An 18,214-nucleotide genomic window follows, 5' to 3' on the forward strand; every position below is an offset into this window, starting at 1 on the left:
CTCTTCTGCTATGAGCCTGCTTCTTCCTCTCCCACTCCCCCTGCTTGTGTTCCCTCTCTCGCTGGCTGTCTCTCTCTCTGTCGAATAAATAAAAATAAAATCTTTAAAAAAAAATTTTTTAAGGTTAAAAAATTAACCTTTATGTTAAGAAATTAACATATGCTTATTGTTCAAATCCAAATAATACAGAACTGTGTAAAGCAAAAAGCAGCGATGCCTCCTTGAAGTCCCGTTCCCCTTGGCATTTGTCCTTCTAGCTCTTTCTTATGCTGTCTGTGTGTGTTAGTGTTATTTGGAAGGGTTACACAAAAATAGGATCATGAAGACGAATTGTCGTGAAACGTGGTTTCCTTCCCCCCACTTAATTCTGTGTTCTTGTATGAAGAACAGCTTTCCATTTTAGTAAATGTTGCTGTAATTCATTATTTTTTTTAAAGATTTTATTTATTTATTCGACAGAGATAGAGACAGCTAGTGAGAGAGGGAACACAAGCAGGGGGAGTGGGAGAGGAAGAAGCAGGCTCATAGCGGAGGAGCCTGATGTGGGGCTCGATCTCATAACGCGGGGATCATGCCCTGAGCCAAAGGCAGATGCTTAACCGCTGTGCCACCCAGGCGCCCCTGTAATTCACTATTTTTAAGGCATTCACCTGTCTACACTTATCATAATTATTTATTTATTCTAATGACAATGTCCCAAATTTTTCATTATTAGACAGTGTGAAAATGAGAATTCCAGTACATTTTGGGACACCATTCCGGATTCAGTAGTGTTTCCGAAGCGTAAATGCCTGGTAGTAGACTTGCGGGTCCTGTCAGTTTGGCTGTGAACCAGCAGGCAAAGATCTTGTCCCTGTCATGTCTAATAAGGCTGAAACCTTGTTCTTTCCCTTCCTGGCCTTGACAGTCCGAAGCAGTGGGTGCATGTGGGAAGACAAGATCCTTCTAATCCCCTTTTGCCGGCACCATCTTCTCTCCTTCCAAAGTTTATAACTGCTTAAGTGAATAACAGAAAGACTTGGCTTTTTCAAGTCCAGAAGGATCTCAACGATGGGATTGTCCAGTCAATTAAGATTGTAGGCGGCAGGTGACCACTCATAGCAAAGCTGTTTTTTCTTCCCTCTCTTTGTGCCAATGCTGACTTCTGGCCTGTGTTGATCACTGCCTTGTAAGACTTTGCTCTAAGCTACCACCAAACACCAACATTCTGAATTTTCCCAACCATTTCCTCCACAGCTCCAGCTGCCACCACCGTGACCAGTGTCCCCCACTAAGCAGGGCTACATTTCATAGTGTGTTATTGGAGCACAGCACTTGCGAGGCCATGGGGAGAGAGGCTGAGCAGTGCTCAGGGCGGGGACCCCCCAGATGAGCTGAGTCTCACTGGCCCCTAACTCCCCTCCCTTGGGGGGGGCCAGATGTGCCTCCAGATGCTTCCTCCTGGGCAGTGCTAGCACAGTCCTCTCACCTCTGGAGGCTCAAGCATTGGGACATACACCCTGCTGTCCCTTGGACTCTCAGTCCCTTAAATGTTGAGTCTGGTAGATGAGAATGGTGTCACTTTGATAAGACATATTTACTTGCCATTTGTGTTTATTCTGTAGATGCCTGCTCATACCAGTGCCCTTTTTCTGTTATGTCCAGTTTTTCTCCTTGAAAGGCCTCTTTCTACACCCATCTGTTATTTGAGTAGCAAGTGGTTTTGTTCACTAAATTATTTGTCTTTTGAACACCTTTCAAGTTAAAGAAGTCCAGGTGTTTGCTCGAATCCGAATCTAAATCCATCGGTTTTTATTTTCTGGCCTTCTGGAGAGCTTTGTTGGTAGTCAGTCACCATCAGAAAGGACCCAAGGCGGTTCTAAATCTTTTGCGAGTTACCGAAGCATGTTAATCATAAAAAGATCGTCATCTACACACCTGTTTTTCCCACAGACTGACACTCGTTCCTTCAGCCTGTGTCCACTGCACCCCCACTGTGTGCAGGTGTGTGGAGGCACTGGGGCGTCTGGCCCCAAGGAGGGCAGGCAAGGCCCCACCCTCAAGCCACTTCCAAAAGGGGGGCAGGGTAAGGGTGCCTTGAAAAGACTCTCCGGTTCCTGTGCTGCCCACGGGTGTCTCATTGTGCAAATGGCTGATACTTAGGAAATGTGCCAAACAGAGCCCAAGACACAGATTTGAATAAACCAAGTCACAGTGCATCTTGTAAAGGATGAAAGGGACAGTGGTTTCTGTTGGAGTTAGAGCAGTGGTGTGGTTGCATCCAGCACAAGGGAGCTTCCTAGAGCTTGCGTGGCTAGCTCGGTTTCCCCAACACCCTGGAGAGGATTAGGAGGGAGAGTGAAGAGAGAAGCTACCCTGTATCACCACCAAAAATTCTGTTTAGAATTCCTTTTCTTAAAGCTTCCCAAACAAATGCCAGAAGCCAATTCACATATTTATAAGATCTCACTCTTTCCCAAAACTCAAAGTAACTTAAGTTAGATTTCTGTTTCTGTCAGGTGAGGATAACTGCTGTTTTTAAGTATGCATTGACAAGACTGCTTCTAGATGACATTTCCTTTCATTAAGTGTGTATGTAGTGTGAAGTCTCCAGCCATTTGATTTAAAATAATTCATTGTATAACACAACATCACAAGCAGCTTCTGCAAATAGTGGCACTTTTCAAAAACAAACCACTGGCTTGGAAATCTTTATTGNCCTGTGTCCACTGCACCCCCACTGTGTGCAGGTGTGTGGAGGCACTGGGGCGTCTGGCCCCAAGGAGGGCAGGCAAGGCCCCACCCTCAAGCCACTTCCAAAAGGGGGGCAGGGTAAGGGTGCCTTGAAAAGACTCTCCGGTTCCTGTGCTGCCCACGGGTGTCTCATTGTGCAAATGGCTGATACTTAGGAAATGTGCCAAACAGAGCCCAAGACACAGATTTGAATAAACCAAGTCACAGTGCATCTTGTAAAGGATGAAAGGGACAGTGGTTTCTGTTGGAGTTAGAGCAGTGGTGTGGTTGCATCCAGCACAAGGGAGCTTCCTAGAGCTTGCGTGGCTAGCTCGGTTTCCCCAACACCCTGGAGAGGATTAGGAGGGAGAGTGAAGAGAGAAGCTACCCTGTATCACCACCAAAAATTCTGTTTAGAATTCCTTTTCTTAAAGCTTCCCAAACAAATGCCAGAAGCCAATTCACATATTTATAAGATCTCACTCTTTCCCAAAACTCAAAGTAACTTAAGTTAGATTTCTGTTTCTGTCAGGTGAGGATAACTGCTGTTTTTAAGTATGCATTGACAAGACTGCTTCTAGATGACATTTCCTTTCATTAAGTGTGTATGTAGTGTGAAGTCTCCAGCCATTTGATTTAAAATAATTCATTGTATAACACAACATCACAAGCAGCTTCTGCAAATAGTGGCACTTTTCAAAAACAAACCACTGGCTTGGAAATCTTTATTGCGCACTTGAACCTCTAGAAATTATGTTAAACACACGTAGTCCCCACCCTTCTGAAGCTTATGGACCTGTGTAAACAGCTCAGACCCCAGGGTGAACCGTGAGCCAAAACCCTAAATTAACAACCAGGCAGCCTCTTAGCTTTACCTGCTAGTGGGAGTCAGTGCCGTTGTGGAGGTCGGCTTCCTTGTAATGGATGAGTCACGTAATATGAGGGGACAAGGAGTAACAAATAGCACATTTATACCTAAGCCTCATTTCCTATTTCACAGTTTACTTATGTAACTAAGGAATTGTCCTTTTAGGTGATGTGTTTTTAAGCTCTAAGTCAAATTAAACAAAATTGTGATTATTTTCTCCCTGATTGTGGGGTAATATAAATGCAGAATTCTGTGTGGGTATAGACGTAGATACAGACGCATGCAGAGGTACTCTTATTTTGGATAGTTTTCAAAATACACGGGACATGCCTGCTTTCATCCCCTCTAAATCTAATGTAACCAAATGTACATTTATCTAGATGTTTAAATGCTAACTCCCACTTGAATGAACATTGCAATGTGGAAATAATTTAAATATGTTATTCCAGAAGGTTAATTAAATAGTTATGCTATAGCTATTAAGATGTTATTAAACTGTTAAAAAGTTAGGGACTTCCATTTCCTGGTCTGGCCTATAAGGAAATCACTACTCTGCCCTGACAATAAGGACAGAAGATGAACAAATTGAAAAATCAACAACTCTTCTTAGATCTGTCAGGAAAATAGGTCATGGGTCAAAACATTGCCCCCAAAATTGGAGAGACAGGCAGCACAGAAAATGACAACTCTCCAGAGTGGAAACTAGGAGAACCTAAACTATAATTGATGAATCCTGGAAGCTCCATGGAGACAAGCCTAAGAGTTAAAAACTCCAGGGGACCGTCCATGGGACGCCCCCATGCTTATGTGAATTCCCATCTAGGAGCTCTCCTAGGTTCTGTTAGTGAATCTCAGAAAAGAAAATCTCCTGTGCTTCCAGGAGGGAGAAGAAAAAAGTGGCCATTCTGAAATAGCCAGAGCATTCTGTTAGTGAGAGCTGTCCTCAGGACCAACTGGTTTACTAGAGTCCAATCTACAAGGTTTTGTGAGAACCTAACCAACTTGGGGGAAGATAAATACCCCACTCCAGCCACCCTGTCTCACCTAAGGGGTGGTTGGGGGAGCTGAGAAGCACTTGTGAAGTTCTCAGTTGGGGGCACAGGCTCCCCAAAAGACTGAGACCTAATCATAAGACTATAGAAGACTTCCTGTCCCCCACACCCCCGCTTCATTACTGAAGACCTGCATACAGAGTTCCATTCACCTGGTACATAATGTCTGTCTGGCCTTCCATGTAAAATCACCAGGCATACTGAAAGACAAAAAAACGACCCAGTTTGAAAAGACAGAAAAAGCATCGGAATCAGATGTAGACATAGCAGGAATGTTGGAATTAGGAGACCAGGAATTTAAAACAACTATAATTAAGGCACTAAGGGCTCTAATGGGAGAAGTAGACAAGATATAAGAATAGATGGTCATTATAAGCTGAAAGAAAAAGGAAATTCTAAGAATCAAAAAGAAATACTAGACATCAAAAACACTAAAATAATTGAAGAACACCTTTGGTGGGCTTGTCAGCAGAAGAGATATGACTGAAGAAAGAATCTCTGAACTTGAGGAAATATCCATAGGAACTTTCAAAACTGAAAAAGAGAAAAAAGACCAGGGGCGGGGGAGGAGAAGGAACAGGATATCTAAGAGCTGTGGGAAAACTACAAAAGGTGTAACTTAGGCATAATGGGAACACCGGCACAAGAAAGAGAAAAACAGAAGAAATATTTAAAGCAATAATGATTGAGAAGTTCTCCAGATTAGCATCAGACATGAAACTATAGGTCCAGGAAGCTCAGAGAACACCATGCAGGATAAACGCAAAGCAAACAAACCAAAAACCCCTATACCTAGGCATATCACATTCAAACTGCAGAAAATCAAAGATACAGGAAAAACCCTGAAGGAAGCCAAAGTAACTTCTACAGGAGCAAAGATAAGAATTACATCTGACTTCTCCAAAGCCATGTAAGCTAGGAGAGTAGAGTGAAATATTTATTTTGAGAGTAAAAACAAACCACCAACTGAGAATTCTATATCCTACAAAATTATCCTTCAGAACTGAAAGAAGTACTTTCTCAGACAAATGAAAATTGAGAAAATTTGTTGTCAGTAGACCTGCCTAGCAAGAAATGTTAACAGAAGCTCTTCAGAGAGTAGGAAAATAGTATAGGCCAGAAACAGTATAGGCCAGAAATAGTATAGGCCAGATCTATATAAAGAAAGGAAGAGCGTTGAAGAAGGAATTAGTGACAGTAAAGTTAAAACTTTTACTTTTCTTATTCTTAATCTAACATAACAGTTCGGAATAATAATAGCAACAATGTATTTGACATGTATATGCTTGTGTGTAAGTGAAATGAATGACAGCAATGATACAAGGGACAATGGAGATATTAGTAATATTTTATTATATGGTACGTGCACTACCCATACAGTACTCTAGTGTTTTGCATATTGCAAAATATTGGAGAACCACTTTTAAAATGTTTTAAAAAGAAGTATAATTGATACACTAAGAAGGGAGAGAAAATGGTAATATAGGATGCTCAGTTAAAACCACAAAAGGCAGCAAAAGAGTAGAAGGCAAAAACAGAAACAAAGTACAGGGGCAATGACAAGAAAACAATAATAAATATGGTAGATATCAATCCAGCCATATCAATAATCACTTTAATTTTTTTTAAAGACTTTAAGTAATCTCTGCACCCAACATGGGGCTCAGACTCGCAACCCCAAGGTCAAGAGTCCCATGCTCTACTGATGGAGCCAGCCAGGTGCCCCTCAATAATCACTTTAAACATTAATGATCTGACTTTGCCAATTCAAAGAGATTGTCAGAGTTGAATAAATGGCAAGACCCGACTATATGTTGCCTACAAGAAACCCATTTTACATATAAAACAAATATAGACTAAAAGTAAAGGGATAGAGAAAAATATACCATGCTAACACTAATCAAAACGAAGTAGCTATATTAATCTGACACAGGGGTGATGGCTGACATGAAAAGTTCTCAGATATAAAGAAGGACACTACATAATGATAAAGGAATCAGTTTTCCAAGAAGAGATAACAGTCCATAATGTGTATGCACCTAACAACACAACATCAGAATTGTGAGGCAAAAACTGATACATACATCTGCAAGGAGAAATAGATAGATCCACTCTTACAGTTGGAGACTTGAACACCCCTTTGTCAGAAATGGACAGATCCCAAAGGCAGAACATCAGCAAGGACACAGTTGAATTCAACCACACTGTTAATGAACTAGATACAATTGACATCCACAGACTACTTCATCCAACAACAGCAGAATTCACATTCTCCTCAAGCTCACATGGAACATTCACCAAGAGAGAACATGTTTTGTGCCATAAAATACAACTTAAAAATATAAAAGAATACAAATCATGTAGTGCCTACTTTCAGACCACAATGGAATAAAACTAGAAATCAATAACAGAAAGATCGCTGGAAAATCCCAAAGTTCTTGGAGACCTTACAACACATTTTTAAATAACACATGGGTCAGAAAAAGGAATCTCAAAGAGAAAACATACTTTGAACTAAATGAAAATTAAAAGCCAATTTATCAAACTTTGTGGGATGCAGCAAAAGCAATGTGTAGAGGGAAATTTATAATTGGTGAATGTATATACTGAAAAAGAAGATTTAGAGCCAATAATCTAAGCTTCTGCCTTAGGAAATTAGAAAAAGAAGAGTAAATTAAATCCAAAGCAATCAGAAGAAAAGAAATAAAAATTAGAGTAGAAATCAGTGACATTGAAAACAGGAAATCAGTAGCAAGGTTGCAGGATACACGGTTAATATAAAAAGTCAATTGCTTTTCTATATTTCATTCTATAGGAACAAGTGGAATTTGAAATTAAAAACACCGTACAATTAGCACCCCCCAAAATGAAATCGTTATAGATCTAACAAAATATGTATAAGACCTAAATGAGGAAAAATACAAAACCTGTTGGATGAAATCAAAGAACTAAATTAACAGATAGTCCATGCTCATGGTTAGGAAGACTTAATATTGTCAAGATGTTAGTTTTTCCTGGGGTGCCTGGCTGGCTCGGTTGGTTAAGCATCCAACTCTAGATCTCAGCTCAGGTCTTGATTTCAGGATCATGCATTCAAGCTCTCCACTGGGCATAGAACCTACTTAAAAAAAAAAAGTTAGTTGACCTGTAGATTTAATGCAATCCCAATCAGAACCCCAGCAAATTATTTTGTGGATATAGACAAACTGGTTCTGAAGTTTACATGGAGAGACAAAAGACAGATGGTAGCCAACACAATATGGAAGGAGACAGAGTTGGAGGACTGACACTACCCAACATCAGGACTTACTATAAAGCAACAGTAATCAGGACAGTGTGGTATTGATGAAAGAACAGATAAATAGATGAATGGAGCATCATAGCCGAGAAACAGACCCATATAAATATAGATAGAGTCAACTGACTTTTGACAGAGGAGTGAAAGCAATACAATGGAACAATAGAGTCTTTTCAGCAAATGGAACAACTGGTCATCCACATGCCAAAAAAAAAAAAAAAAAAAAATCTAGGCACAGGCTTTACACACTTAGCAAAAATTAACTAAAAATAGATTGTAGGCCTAAATACAGATCTGTAAAGAACTGTTGATAAAGGACTGTTATCCAAAATATACAAAGAACTCTTAAAACTCAACAGTAAGACAATGAACAGCAAATGTGCTGTAGGAGCTCTTGTTCATTGCTGGTGGGGATGCGAAATAGTACAGCCACTTTGAAGACACTGTGGCTTTTTTTTTTTCTTCAATTCTTTTTGTTCCCCCAGCTTTATTGAGATGTAATTGACATGTAGTGTAAGGTGCAGGTTAACGTTTTCTTACAAAAGTAAATAAACATGTCCTTGCCATATGATCCAGGAGTCCCCCTTGTTGGTATTGACCCAAAGGAGTTGAAAAGTTACGGACATGGAAGTTACTGCATCTTTCTTTATAATTGCTAAGACTTGGGAGCAGCCAAGATATCCTTTAGTGAGTGATGGTACTTGTGCCGTGGTACTCATAAACAATGGGCTGTTATTCAGCGCTAAAAAGAAATGAGCAATCAAGCCATGGAAACACATGGAAGGCTCTTAAATTACTAAGTAAAAGAAGCTAACCTGCTATGTAAATTCTACTTCAACAGACTTAAAATTAGGGTAAGATAGAAAAAGGTTTGAAAAGATGAGTAAGAGGTTAAAGTGTTAGATATTTCTTGGTCACAGTGCTGTAAGTAGTTTTTCATTTCTTTTTTGAGAGTTCTTAGGTTTTCCAGACGCAATAAAATGATCACATATTACCCATGTAGTAAGATCCTTGAAATGCCATGAAATAAACTTGCGGCCATTAGCCGCTGCGCTACCGCCGCGTGAGAGCGGCGCGCGAGTGTCGCCCCCTGCTGGTGAGAGGGGACACCGTCACCACCCCCATCGCTGCCCACGTTGTTCTCCGGCTCAGTGCCCAGGCTCTCAAGCCTTACAGCACGTCTTCAGAACTTTTTAATTAGTGTTCTGTGGGGTTTTGTGGGTTTTTTTCCTTTGCCAGGCCGAACAGTCAGAAGAAGAGCAGAAGCAGGGTTTGAATGCGGAGAAACTGATGAGGCAAGCCTCCAAGGACGTGTGCCGCCTCCGGGAGCAGAGCCGGAAGGTGCCACGGCAGGTGCAGTCCTTCAGGTAAAGTGCCCGGCCCGCCACACTTAAGGCTTGTCCTCGCGCGTCTGAATTAATGCTGGAAGTTCGCACTAGCAAATGAGAGCCCAAATCCTCTCCTGCCGCTGTGAACGTATATGCCTCCGTGTGCTCCTTCCTGAGGTTACAGACTCCCCTGGCAGCGGCCCTGACCCGATTCAAGTCTGGCTCCCAAGAACTCGGGGTGCCCCCCCGCCCCCGCTCTTAGAGGCAGTTGGTACATCTCACTGAGAAAGTACAGGAAGGCATAGATCTTCTAGGCTTCTGTTGTTCACTCATTCAACAGATGTTCCTTGGGCCCCTCCTAGGCCCCAAGCAGTGCCGTGTCGGGGATCCTCCCCGGGGCGTCTGCAGCGCCCTGCCACCAGCACTGGGGCCACCCCCCCCACCTGCTTGTTTCACCTGGAATCAGGGGCCCCGTGTCCCCTGGCCCTCTGATTTGTCAAGGGAAGTTCGAAATCAGGAGTCAAAAGTGGCCACTGGTTCAGGGATGTGAACCCCCGGCCTGAGCCAGAGAAACCCACTAGCAGCGAGCGACGGTCCCTGTTCTCCTTCAGGCGTTCATGTCATCGTGAGCACACTCCCTTGCCTGTCAGGACGCAAACCAAAGGGAACTCTTGTCCCGGTCCCCCCGGTTCTGCCCCTCTCCCTTTCTTCTCTCTCCTGTCCTTGTCTTTGGAGCTTCTCCACCTCAGCCCTTGCTTCTTGACCCCACACTTCCTCCACCATCTACATAGACTCTCAGTTTCTCAAAGGAAGACCGGTGCTTTATTCTTTTTTGTTGTTGTTGTTCTATTTTTTATCGCCACCAAGTGCCCTGCTTAACATCACACACCCTCCGAGTGTTGATGGGGTCCTATGTATGATGTGAAGAGTTTGCACAAAAGCGGGTATATTGCTCCTGTCTTTGGAACTGTACAATCCTAAAACCTTACTATTATTTTTTTTTTATACTCTCCTAACCTCTGAAACCATTTTGCTGGCTCTTTCTCAGCGTCTCCCTTTCGGGCTGTTCCTCCTTATGCCTGCTTCAGGATGCGGGACAGATTTGCCTTTACTACAGTCGCGTTCCTTCTTTCCCCCTCACTGGGAGTCATGGGGTCACTCCGCAAGTGTCCCTTACCTGAGCATGGTACTGACTTTAGAGAATTTTCCGGGCATCATGTACTTTCCTGAGAAGTCCCTGAGAAGTTCCCTAGGACTTTGGACTTCTTGCCCCTCTCCTGCCTGGCTTAGACGCACTCATAACTGACCCCCTGGTGGTTTAAAAAGTGTCTGACCCTGGAAATCCAGGAACTGACTGCCTTGGCCTGTGGGTGATTCACCGTAAGCCAGAGCTGCCGTGCTCCGTGATAGCCTCCCGTGAAGGGGAAAGACGATCTCGGTTTGATGGAGTTCTGCCTCAGGAGAAGGTCTCCTATGCAGGCTTGCAGACACTACGTGGGAGTTCTTGGGACTACTGTTAGCGGTCACTGAGTATTTTCAACGGCCTATTCAAGCCGGTTTATCTCTCACCCCTGACTCTAGGGAGAAGATTGCCTACTTCACCAGAGCGAAGATAAGCATCCCGTCCCTGCCAGCTGATGATGTATGATTACACCCCTCAGGCAATTATTCTGTCACCTGATCGCTTCTTAGGGCGGGTACAAGACTGAACATTTGTTTTGGGGTTTTTTGGGGGGGGTTCTTTTTGTAACGTAACTGTCAACCCTTAAAGAGCTTTCATTTCACATCAGATTTTCAACATGTTAATTTGTAAAGTACCTTGAATGTAATTCTTGTATGTTTAAAAAAAGAAGAAAAAAATCAGATAACCAAAATGGAATAATCTGGTACACAGATGTCGTCCAGTACATACGTATTGCCAGTAGGCTGTGTGTTGGAATAGAGGAAGCGCCCAGTGTATCGCCTGTGGAACCAGCTGTTGAGAAGTAACTCGGTTTAGCGGAAGGCGATCTTGGCTTTTCCTTCATTGTCTCATGGGCAGACCGTGAGGATGGCAGCAGCCCACGTGGTATCTTTGTACCAGGGGGCAGCTCTTTGAGTTTGAAGGCGAATGGGAGTCCAGCTCCACGTCCATTCGGAACAGGTGTCACGCTCACCCCGTCACCTGTGTTGCTGCACTTGTTTCCTTAAAACGACTTCCTTTTTGTCCTTTTCTTTTAGTCTAAAGAAAACAGGATGCTGAGTGAGAATCTCAGGCCACAGGGGCGGTGCTCCTAGCTACGGTGAAGACCTTGTGATCTGTCACAGAAAGGGTAGGGAGAGGAAAGGAGAAAGCCAGGTACCCTAACCACACTCAGGTCAGCTCGTCAGCGAGCACCTGCTGCCTCCAGCACGACCGGGATTTGCGGACGTGTTCCAAGGAGGGTTCCGGCACATGCCACTGAGCTTCTGTCCGCGGTGTGAGGACAGAGCCCGGGACGAGACCGCGGCCACCGGCCCTCTAAGGACACAGCGCCAGCCTTGTGGAGGGAAACGTATGAGCGCTCCTTTGGGGAAACAGGAATCCTGATTGAATTGAAGTTGCCAAAAAATTTTTTAGAAAAAACTTTATTAAACAGATTTCTCACGTTCACTAGAAATTATTTTGCAGCTCTCATTTTTCGGAGCTCCTCTCTGTAATTTGTGGTAAGGAGGCCAAGAAAAGAGTGTGCCTGGGGAGACTATCAATTTGAAGTACAGGCCAAGGCATGTGTTTCAGAAAACAATTCTAGATGAACTAATGCAGAGAGAGGAACGGACTCAAGTGTCTCCCCGCTCCCCAGCCCAGGCACGGCTTACAAGAAAGAAATCTGCCGTGTCGCTCTGACAGCATAAAGGCTTTTAAAATATTGAGTATTTATGCATTTAAATCCTACTTATCATTCAGTCAGTTATAGTGGAAGAGGCAGTTTCTGGTTAGCCAACTTCTGTAACAAACTAAATTCTTTTTTTTTTTTTAGAAATGCAAAAATCATCTTAAAGGAATGGACCCCTTAAAAAAAAAATGATAAGTTCTATTTCTAAGATAGAATCCCCGGCAAGAATTTTTAGTTTCTTGAAAGTAATTATACATATTTTGGGAAGTTCATTTTATTAGAATCAAAATTCAAATGAAGCAATTTCTGAGCCTAGAACTTTAATTATTTTTTCCTCAGTTGTCCCACCACTTATATCTAAATGTCTTTGAAGCTGTAACTGGATGTGACACGACTTTGAACAAAAACCAGCCTTGTGAATTGACTGCACACAGTCCTTCAAGGCTGCACGGTTCATTCTATCAGATGACTAAGGAGAACTAGAAAGAGAATACCATTCATCCTTGTCAAGGTCAAATGTGAAAGACGGAGGTTTATTTAATGTAGAGCTAAATGAAGGTCAGCTGTTTTCAGCTTCGTAGTTTGACCGTGAAAATGTTTATAGAATTATGTGTAGTTGTACCGTACGATTTTATTTTCTTCATTTATTTATTTACGGTCTTATTTATGTTCTGTTTAATATATAGTTCGGTTCTGGCCATCTTTAAATGTTTGACATAGAGGAGGCTATATTGGAATACCTACACCTTTATAAATCTTCATCAGATTCACTGTTAACTTTTTGCAATACAGAAAGTTCCAGACAAGTGTAAAAGAATGAAATCTGTCTCAGGCTGGTAGTTAACAGTTGTGACCAAGATGCTTTTGTTTTTATTTTACAAAATGTGCTCATTTCTAATATGAGAAACAAACTTATTTTACTATAATCCTTTTCCACACTTTAAAACTCAGCAATAGTGTTATGTATTTACAGGCAGCTTTTAACAATTCTGTCATATTTGTACTAACCCAAATGAGTCACAGCGGCAAAACATTTTAATAACTTGATCACAAAACCATATGAACACTATGAATTTTAATATTATAAATACTATTTTTAAAGGTAGAATTTATTCTGCACAGGGTAAAAAGAATGTAATATTTAGTTCTCAAGTTTGAATTATCAGTATGTTATTATAATTTTGTATATCAGAATCTAAGTTACAGGTACAAAAAAAACTATTGCTAGCCAAATGAACAAAGTTTAGCTGAATCTCTGTAGCATTCAAATCAAATTTAAGATCTTTTTTTTTTTGCTATTACTTTATCTATATTGTATTAAATATCAAAAGCTCAGGACTGAACTAAATATTTAATCAGGTTAAATTCTGAATATGTTTCTGTTTTAATTGTCTCGTCTGTAAAAGTATGCAAATACATCACATAGATTAACTTTGGTTTCTGCACGTTTCCTGTGTTTGTGGGTGGAGAAAAGTTTAGTGCTTTTTGTTTTTCTTTAAACAAAGATGCATATGGCCTCATACTTAATTTCGGTGTCGTTTACTGTTCAGTCAGTTTCCCTGATGGGTGCACATAAGATTTCACTTGAGCCATGTGCCGAGCCAATATCAAATGCATCATGAGGAACTTCCCAAGCCAGTCGTTTGCTGGAATGGTTCTTGGTTGGGCGATATGTATTGCTGATAGAAAGAAACAGCATATTTTCATCATGCAAGTAAAAGAAGGGGTCTCCAAGGTGAACCCAGCCCCGGTCTTGTGCTCTGGTGGGTCCCAGGAGCTGCCCCACACCTGCCCTTGAACTGCAGCGCCCCCTGTGGCTGCTTCGTGAATCTCCCCAAACAGCAGATTGCCACCCTCCGCTCCTGCCCAGGTGAGGAAGGCATGAAGGAAGGTGGCTGGCTTTTGGAAAAGGCTCCACTGAGACCCTGAGGTGTCCCATTACAAAGGAGGTGATGTGTCCCACGTCTCTCTCCTCTCAAGCTTTCAAAGAACCAGCGATTTTTTAGTCTAATCTTATGTCCATTCTCAGGAAATATGCAGCAAGACTTTAGGTTCAATATAATAGGTGATCTTACACACGTGAAAGCAGTAAGTGATCAGCAGTAACATTCCCAGTTGCCAGAATAATCCATCTCTATGAATAACACCTTCAGAGATATGTAAGCACTAATATAATGTTTTATTTACCAGCTCTGTGCAATCACTGAATCTATTTTAAAATTGAGAAAACTCATTCACAGTAATGAGTATGATTACTATTAAGTCTTGAGTGGTTTGGTCTCAGAATAGAAGATAAAAGTGTTTTGCTGTCTTAGAAGGAAATTACAATTTAAGAAGCGAATAGCCACGGGGTGGGGGGGAATGCATTTCAGAAAATTTAAAGCACAGTGAATGGGTGGCTCTGAAGCAGGAAATCCTACCAAATCCAGAGAGGAGTGGGCATCTCTGGAAGAGTGGACGCCCCCGCTGCTTTCTGGCTTAGGTTTTCAGATGGGCTTTGTTCATCTCCCGGTGCTGACGGTGATACTGAGTTTCTGCCGCCGCATAGTCGCCCGAAGCCGGGGCAGCCTGGGGGGTGCAGGCTCCACAGGTCAGCAGGCAACCTCCCAGGAGGAGGAAAAACCCAGCAAACCAGCCCAGAAAGAGGGCTTCCCCAAACTCCCACCTGGGCACGATCTCTGGCACGGTCTCATCCCAGAATTCCTGCACCGTCTGGTAGGCGACCCAGGACACTGGAGCCAGGGCCGCGACACCTGCTGCCCAGAACAGAATCCCTCCCAAGGATCAGCAGTCCCTTCTTGAGGCCCCGCCGCGTCTCTCCAATCCTTGAGCAGTCCAGGCCAACTCCGGAGACCAGCAGGCCCAGGAGCCCCAGCCCGTTCGACAGGAACATGAGAATCCTGGAGATCCTGAGTTCGGCAGGCAAAGCCAGGAAGGAGTCAAAGTCCTTGCACTGCACCCCGACCTCCTCTTGGATGACACAGGCCTGCCAGAGTCCCATGGTCCAGTTCTCCATTTCATTTAAGTCCAGATTGAGGTTTTTCCAATGTGGCAGGTAGTTCGTAAGACAGGCTAACACCCATCCCAGCAAAGACAGTGAGATTCCAGCTACTTGTGCCACACTTCGAAATACTAAAGCCATCACCAAGCCTGAGCCAAGCGGACTCCTGCCTTTCGACGGGCGTGCAGGGAAGTGTGACACCTTATGCTGTCACTTCAGAGCTCGGAAATATTTCTTCATTGTGTGTAGAGGATTCTTGCCAGAGTGGCTATTGTTTGATTCTGTGTTGACTGGCTCTCAGGAAAGGACAGGGAAATAAGTCTGCCAAGGTGTGGCCAAGCGCCATGCTCGCGTCCTCGGGGCTGACTGTGGTCGCAGTGTGTCTCTGAAATCACAGTAAGCAGTACTAACCTTCCTTTCATTGTTAACATACAAATGGCTTCCAGGTGGTTCCCAATCTTTCTAACAAGCCGAAGAATTAAGAAGTCTAAATGCAAAATGGTCCATCGGCAGTTTGGATTCAGCTCTAAGGCTTTCTGTCTGTCTGTCTTACTAATTGCACCTGTCACACTGCCATCTGTTATCAGTCTCAGATTTCAGTATGTGTGTCGTGGTAATACTGACTGTGGCCCCTTTTTAAGAGAAAAATATTTCTTAACCAAATAAATAGATCTTATCAGAAATCTCTCTAGACCTTCAATCGGGTCTGTTTTTTGAAGACCCTTGAGCTGCCTGCAACACATAACCCATGAAACCATCTGAGCCCTAAATGCCAAGTCTACTTACTCCCTGCTTTCCTGTCACATCTGTGCACCTGTGCGTGCAGCTTTCTGTTCTCTTTGCTGACATGTGCTTTCTATGCTGTGGGAAAGTTAAGCAATAGGACTTCGTAGGTCGGAATGAACATCTCTGCCAGTTCACCACTAAAGTAAATATCCCCGTGCTGATCATTTTTAATGGAACAAAGGAAAGTTTTTATTAGGGCAAGTGGGAACTGTCAGTATCTGGATATCAAGCACAAAACAGTTTTGGAATTGTTCGTCATTTTAGACTTGAAACTTTTGAAGGAGGAGACGAGAGGGCGAGACTGGCCGGTATTTTGAGTCTGAGAATATCATAAAGAACTGAAAGCCGTCAGCCTCATCCAGTGTCATCACACGGGTGCCCGCTAATGTCCTAAACACAGACCACCTCTGCTCAAAGGAGACCGAAGTCACTGTTGTGGAAATAACACTTCGGGACAGGCTGAACGCGTGCTGTGGCTAATGCAGGATGTTTAAAGGAATTTCCAGCTACCAACAAAAACAAAGTTTCTAATAGAAAATTAGCCCATTAAAACTTAATACTCACTACAATGGACAGCCACTACCACATTTTGGTTTAAATAAACAGATTGATGCACCACATTTTGGTTTAAATAACCAGATTGATGCAGTTATTTTTGCCGATACCTACGTAATGCTTACCATGATAATTTTCTTTTAGATACAAGACTTGCCTCTTTCTTACCTCTCCAGATTTTGGGGAACAGGGGGATCTAGAATAGAAAAGTCGTTATTTAATGAGAACATGTGAGCAGCACAGATTTAGTCACATAACAAAGACCCCTTTCTAGGACAGACCCCACAGCACAATTGGTGTGGAAAGATGTGTCTCTTTGGTCCTGTCAAAGTCTTATGCTCTCGGGTCTGTGGTTCTATTTTCCTGGTACGGACACTGAGTTAACATTTCTGCCGCCGCATAGCGGCCCGAAGCCGGGACAGCCTGGGGGGTGCAGGCTCCACAGGTCAGCAGGCAACCTCCCAGGAAGAGGGCAAACCCAGCAAACCAGCCCAGAAAGAGAGCTTCCCCAAACTCCCACCTGGGCACGATCTCTGGCACAGTCTCATCCCAGAATTCCTGCACCGTCTGGTAGGCGACCCAGGACACTGGAGCCAGGGCCGCGACACCTGCTGCCCAGAACAGAATCCCTCCCAGGATCAGCAGTCCCTTCTTGAGGCCCCGCCGCGTCTCTCCAATCCTTGAGCAGTCCAGGCCAACTCCGGAGACCAGCAGGCCCAGGAGCCCCAGCCCATTCGACAGGAACATGAGAATCCTGGAGATCCTGAGTTCGGCAGGCAAAGCCAGGAAGGAGTCAAAGTCCTTGCACTGCCTCCCCACTTCCTCTTGGATGACACAGGCCTGCCAGAGTCCCATGGTCCAGTTCTCCATTTCGTTTAAGTCCAGGTTGAGGTTTTTCCAATGTGGCAAATAAGTTGTGACCATGCATAAAACCCATCCCAGGAAAGATAATAAAATTCCAACAAATTGCATTGCTGCTCTAAAGACGAAAGCCATTCCAACAGACCTTACAACTTGGGTCACCCCTATAGGAGCCACTGTCTTCCGTGGTTCACAGGAGTGTGACGATCTTGGTCCTATGCTGCCTGGAATATAACCGTTGGCCATTAACTCTTTGGAAACTCTGAAATGCGTTTTTGTTCTTCTCGAATATAATGTTTCATGTAAAGGGCGAAGGACCCTGTTAAAACTATGAGTTAGGCTTTCTGATAAGGATTTGATCTGTTACCTTCCAATTTGCTTGGTAAAATTATATCCCCAATGCTTGATGATTATAAGTCTAAGGATAAACAAAGAGGGCTCTGTGACCCCTCACCCTGAAATACAACAGAAATCTTTGTGCTGCAATATGGATTAATTAGATTTTAAGTGGTGATAAAAGGCCAGCTCTTTCTGCAACAGGACTTCATTGTAGTAGCTGAATCTGAGATTTCAGGGATGCAAAACAAGACCTTGTAAAGAAAGGTAGACTGTTTCCCTATAATCTTTATTCTTCTCGGACTTCCCTAACCTACACAAGAGCTTGGCCCCAGTTCCTGAGTGTCACAGGCACTCAGTGGGGACTTGGCAGGAAAGTTTCCCCAGATTCCTTTGAAAGGTGGAGGCTGGTTCACTGGGTTCATTCAAACGAAAAAGACCCAAGACTGATGGCCAGAGGTGCTAAGTGAGGGGAGAATCCTGGGAGGCTCTGGATTTCATTCTAAGATTTCCTCCATCCTCGTTAAGGACTTGAGGTAAAAGCATGATTTCTTAGTGTCTG

The 18,214-nt window shown here is 43.3% G+C and overlaps 3 protein-coding genes across 5 annotated transcripts in view; 1 reads left to right on the forward strand and 2 right to left on the reverse strand.

Annotated features, from left to right (window-relative positions):
- The window catches only part of WWC2 (WW and C2 domain containing 2), a 210,090-nt gene extending 196,455 nt beyond the window's left edge, over positions 1 to 13,635 (forward strand). For all 3 annotated transcript variants that reach the window (XM_034647701.1, XM_034647702.1, XM_034647703.1), the window contains 2 exons: positions 9,170 to 9,297; positions 10,840 to 13,635. In XM_034647701.1, the coding sequence (XP_034503592.1) occupies positions 9,170 to 9,297; positions 10,840 to 10,906 (195 nt within the window). In that variant the 3' untranslated portion in view covers positions 10,907 to 13,635. The remainder of the gene's footprint in view (positions 1 to 9,169; positions 9,298 to 10,839) is intronic.
- A 956-nt stretch (positions 13,636 to 14,591) lies between these two features.
- Positions 14,592 to 15,255, reverse strand: CLDN22 (claudin 22). Its single transcript, XM_019792732.2, is given in 2 exon segments — positions 14,592 to 14,894; positions 14,896 to 15,255. Coding segments are annotated over 2 exon segments (663 nt in total).
- Positions 15,256 to 16,788: 1,533 nt separating this feature from the next.
- LOC109488387 (putative claudin-24) lies at positions 16,789 to 17,451 on the reverse strand. The gene has a single exon (XM_019792683.2). The coding sequence runs from the start codon at positions 17,449 to 17,451 to the stop codon at positions 16,789 to 16,791; it is 663 nt and encodes a 220-aa protein (XP_019648242.2).
- Positions 17,452 to 18,214: the final 763 nt, after the last annotated feature.

Source organism: Ailuropoda melanoleuca, chromosome 18 (assembly GCF_002007445.2).
Source record: "Ailuropoda melanoleuca isolate Jingjing chromosome 18, ASM200744v2, whole genome shotgun sequence".
Taxonomy (NCBI): Eukaryota; Metazoa; Chordata; class Mammalia; order Carnivora; family Ursidae; genus Ailuropoda; species Ailuropoda melanoleuca.